Source organism: Alosa pseudoharengus, unplaced genomic scaffold (genome assembly GCF_046254945.1).
Source record: "Alosa pseudoharengus isolate Yale_2024_CS ecotype anadromous, Long Island Sound unplaced genomic scaffold, YU_APseudo_1.1 YU_APseudo_1.1_scf_22, whole genome shotgun sequence".
In the NCBI taxonomy this organism is placed as follows: Eukaryota; Metazoa; Chordata; class Actinopteri; order Clupeiformes; family Clupeidae; genus Alosa; species Alosa pseudoharengus.
This window is the reverse complement of record NW_027468680.1, coordinates 17911952-17916679: the sequence shown is the minus strand read 5'-3', so window position 1 is coordinate 17916679 and position 4728 is coordinate 17911952. Positions and strand designations below refer to the sequence as shown.

Sequence of the window (4728 nt, the reverse complement as noted above, 5' to 3'; positions counted from 1 at the left end):
TTCAAAATCTGAAGACCCTACAGCCCCTTGTACACTATGATTAATTATTAATGTCTGGCTCGCAAAATCTATCCATATAATTCATGGGGAGGGGGGAAAACCTTATTCGTAACAAAATGTCACTATTGCTAAAACTACTACTACAACTACTACTAATACCATAATAATAAAAATACACTAATAATAATAATAATAATAATAATAATAATAATAATAATAATAATAATAATGTGATAAAGATAGATAGATAGATAGATAGATAGATAGATAGATCAGGATGCAGTCAGATCCATTAATCAGTGTACTAGAAACTTTCAGAAGGTTCCAATTAGTTATTAAATAAAATGCTGTAAAGGGCAAATGCTTTTGTTACTTTAAATATATTGTATAGATATGGATTGTTTTAGTTTATTGAAGAGGTACTAGAAACATATCCAGATCTTTCTTTCCATGTCCAATTTCAAATATTTGCAAAAGATCTTACACTTAAAAGTAATGACTGTTTCAGACAGAAAATAGTACCTGTCTTCAGCAGCTACATATCTGTTTCCCTCTTGTTTTTCCCCCGCGGTTTGTAAACAAGCGTTTAAGCAGTAAGCCTGTGTTGCATCAGCAGTCTAAAACGATCAAAAGCAGTGAAATAAACTGAGGTGATGTGATCTATTTTCTTGGTTGGGATTTTTGCTCCCGAAAATGAAAACCTTTGTTGACTGGATGAGCGCATTCTGCATTGCATTGGTGGACCTTGTGTATCCTTACGCACTTGAACAACCGCTAAGAACTGCGCAATGATTGGCTGCTACGAGGGAGGACGCGTTAATACTTATGGTGCCGTGGTTGGCTGGAGTCTGAAAAAGGTTCAACCAATTTTTTCTACAGCTTAGTGTCTGTGGCTCCCGTAATTAATTGTAGCTTGCTCTTATCGATGTGTTTTTGAAGAACATGAAATAGTTATTTTTTATTATCGTTTGAGGACTCGCCAGCCTAAGACACTGAGATCCGACTGTGCCGCTGGTTGTTGCCATTTTACCTTGCGTGTGATGTTGGACATGGGAGAACGGAAAGAAGTGAAAATGATTCCTAAATCGTCGTTCAGTATAAACAGCCTGGTTCCTGAGGCTGTCCTGAGTGACAACCAGCACAGGTCAGTCCCCGAAGAAGAGGAGAAGATTCCTTCTGTGGTTCAGGAAACTAAGTCGGAGAACGTGTGCAATAAAAGTGACAATGCTCCGCACGAGTCGACTTGCACTGATGAGAAAGAAAAACAGGAAGAGAAAAAGGATAGCAAAGACGGCGAAGGAGGGAAAGACGGGGAAAAGAAAAATGGCAAGTATGAGAAACCCCCTTTTAGTTATAATGCGCTTATCATGATGGCAATCCGGCAGAGTCCGGAAAAACGCCTCACACTGAACGGTATTTACGAGTTCATCATGAAAAATTTCCCCTATTATCGGGAGAACAAGCAGGGTTGGCAGAATTCCATTAGGCACAACCTCAGTCTTAACAAATGTTTTGTGAAAGTCCCCCGGCATTATGATGACCCCGGGAAGGGAAACTACTGGATGCTTGACCCCTCGAGTGACGATGTGTTCATCGGCGGGACAACAGGCAAACTTCGTAGGAGGTCAACAACCTCCAGGGCTAAGCTAGCGTTCAAACGCGGTGCTCGCTTCACTTCCACCGGACTCACATTCATGGATAGAGCCGGGTCCTTATACTGGCCAATGTCTCCATTCCTTTCCCTTCATCATCCGAGGGCAAACAGCGCTTTGAGCTACAACGGGACATCGTCGACTTACCCTAGTCATCCAATGTCTTACAGCACAATGTTGACTCAAAACAGTTTGGGAAACAACCACTCTTTTCCTGCCTCCAATGGCCTAAGTGTTGACAGACTTGTGAATGGGGAGATTCCGTACGCCACTCACCACCTCACCGCGGCCGCGCTAGCCGCGTCTGTGCCATGCGGCCTCTCCGTTCCATGCTCTGGGACATACTCTTTAAACCCCTGTTCCGTTAACCTGCTCGCAGGGCAAACCAGCTATTTTTTCCCCCACGTCCCCCATCCCTCCATGACCTCCCAAAGCAGCACTTCAATGACGGCCCGGACTGTGTCCTCGTCCCCTCAGACGCCCTCCTCCATCCCCTGTGAATCTTTAAGGCCTTCTCTACCCAGTTTCTCTTCAGGACTTTCCAGCGGACTTTCTGATTACTTCACGCATCAAAATCAAGGGTCAACCTCAAACCCACTTATACACTAACTAATCCTGCACAGGAGCAGACTGTAAGTGAACATTTTACACCATTTACATTGTAATATAAAATAACGAAGAAATTAAGCAAAGAGAAAGAACAAAATGCAAGCAGTCGAATTCCAGGTATTTTTTATGAATATTCTGCATTTATTTCTGTATACAAACGTCATATACATACGTCAAATGTTGGGAAGTTGTTTTATTCCTCTGTCAGCAACGTGCAATGTGACAAGAAAAAAGACGAAGATAAAATGTAGGCTTTTTTTAAAGGCAGTATAATTACATTAGAATGTGTATTGAAATAGTGACTGCAGATTTGCCTAATTTTAATATAACAAAATATCTAATATCATCACGTCACCCACCAGTCCCATGTTTGCAGTATTATCACCTACCGTGAGTGCGCTGGTGGAATATGATTTTGAAAAAAAAAATTACACACTAATTTTTATTTTGAAAATTTCAAATAAATATGTGTTCTTAAAGTGCAGATTACCCGTGCGATTCCATGGCTCTTTGTTATTTTTGTCCTTTTTATTACAGATAGGTAAATGCACTTACAATGCTTTCGTTCTTCTCAAAATACTGTTACTTTGTAGACCAAAGACTGGGTATAGAAAAAAAGAGAATTTCAGTATTCACCACACCTGACTGACCGTTTGAGAAGGGGACAAAAGGAATGAATGCCTTTAGCTTGTGTTGTGCATATTTTACTGTAGGCCTATGTGGTCACCACCAGGTCACTTTTTTGTAATTAGTAAATTGTCAATACCTATTTGTAATTATAGGTTAACTTTGCGAACGTGTAACCCGTGTTGAGTAAATGCCTCATAAAAAATGGAGTGATTGTTGATGTCGTCTTTAAATGGTTGTGATATTGTGGTCTTATGCCCGTGTTTGTCGCTTAAACTGTTAACCAAACAAAAATAAAAGAAATAGGTCAAGTCCAGTAATCATGAATAGTTTGTCTTTCTTGTCCATTCAGAATTGCAAATGGGTAATGTGGACTCTACTGAAATACCATGTAAATTAAGATGATATAAGTTTAAATTTAAGCGACAGTTTGCGGGTAGGACCTTTTAGGCCTTAGCGTTTGGCGGCATTAGATTTTCTCGTGTTTACAACTGGTCTCGTTGACCTCGGAAGCCTCCAATCTCCGATCTGCACGCTATCTTATGGTCTACATTAAGCCAATTACATCTTATCACAACTAACCAAAATACAGCAATAGATAAAATCAGACCAAGCCTTTGTAAACCAATTATGCTTGTGTGTAGCATATTATTTTGTGTTTGCTATGAAGCATGCACATTATGAGGTTTGAGCCTTTTTGAGAAATCAAAGCTAAACACATATGTAAACAGCATATGAAACATACTTATTTTGTTGACAATTATAAAGCTATAGCCTGAAATGAGAAAGAAGGCCAAAAGCAAAACCTTTTGCAGCCTACTACACGTTGCATTTGAAGAAGCTTGACCTATGATGGCCAACATTAAAAATATAGGGCAACCGTCATGTCCTCGGCTGACCAGCAAAAATGTGTCACCATCTCACACAGGCCTGTAATATCCCTACAGCATATTATCAGAAATGAAATAGTGAGAGGACCCAACTTTCAGCATTATACATCCAGCAATTTGTTCATTTCGAAAAGAGGCATCGTGTTGAATGTGTACGACTGTAATCCAATAACCTCGTTGCTTTTCACAATAGCCTGGTGACACTCTATATCTCCCCTGTAAGATGTTATCGTTCAGATGTTAAACGGGGTGACCACTCAGAAGACAAAGGCTGAAAGAGCCAGGGTTAAAATTTAAATGTAGAATATAGCCTACGTGTATTATCGTCCTTTCTGTACACATGTGTATCTCTTCCATTATAAAATGACAGTAGGCTACATATAGCTTCCACATATAGGCCTATATAAAAGACTGTATATTTAATTGGACTTATTTTGACGTATTTCTCCAGTTTGGCTTATGTAAAGAAGTGAATGCAAAAAGGTGTTTTCCTATTACTATTCCACGGGTGGCAATGAGCTACCATTAAACAAAATATGATATTTTTTAAAAATGAAGTGCCGCCTGTTATTTGTGTGTGGAAGCCTTGCTTTTGTCCTTGACATTAATGTTTAATTTGCATGTTTTGTTTCTGAAATGCAGCTTTCAAAAATCAAACACATGCCAAAAATATGAACTCAGCTATAAGCCTGTACTGAACTGGGATGTTAGGCTAACCCTTGGTACTTGGTTGGGGTTTAGGAGGTGTGATTTCCCTATGCATATGGCATGTAATTGCTTTGTATCTGCAAATAATTTGTGGTGGCGTCCAGCCCACAAACGTTAACAAATAGCCTACTTGAACCGCAACCAAGCAAATGCACCACCTACTGTAACAAAGGATCAATTTGAAAAAAAGAGACGCGTCAGTAGGTGTGTAAACCAATTTTATTTGTGCCTGAAAAAAAAAA

At 39.6% G+C, this 4728-nt stretch overlaps 1 protein-coding gene across 1 annotated transcript; it reads left to right on the top strand.

The window, feature by feature from the left end:
- Positions 1-856: 856 nt before the first annotated feature.
- Positions 857-3177, top strand: foxg1a (forkhead box G1a). The gene has a single exon (XM_076299921.1). The coding sequence runs from the start codon at positions 1041-1043 to the stop codon at positions 2259-2261; it is 1221 nt and encodes a 406-aa protein (XP_076156036.1). The 5' UTR covers positions 857-1040; the 3' UTR covers positions 2262-3177.
- Positions 3178-4728: the final 1551 nt, after the last annotated feature.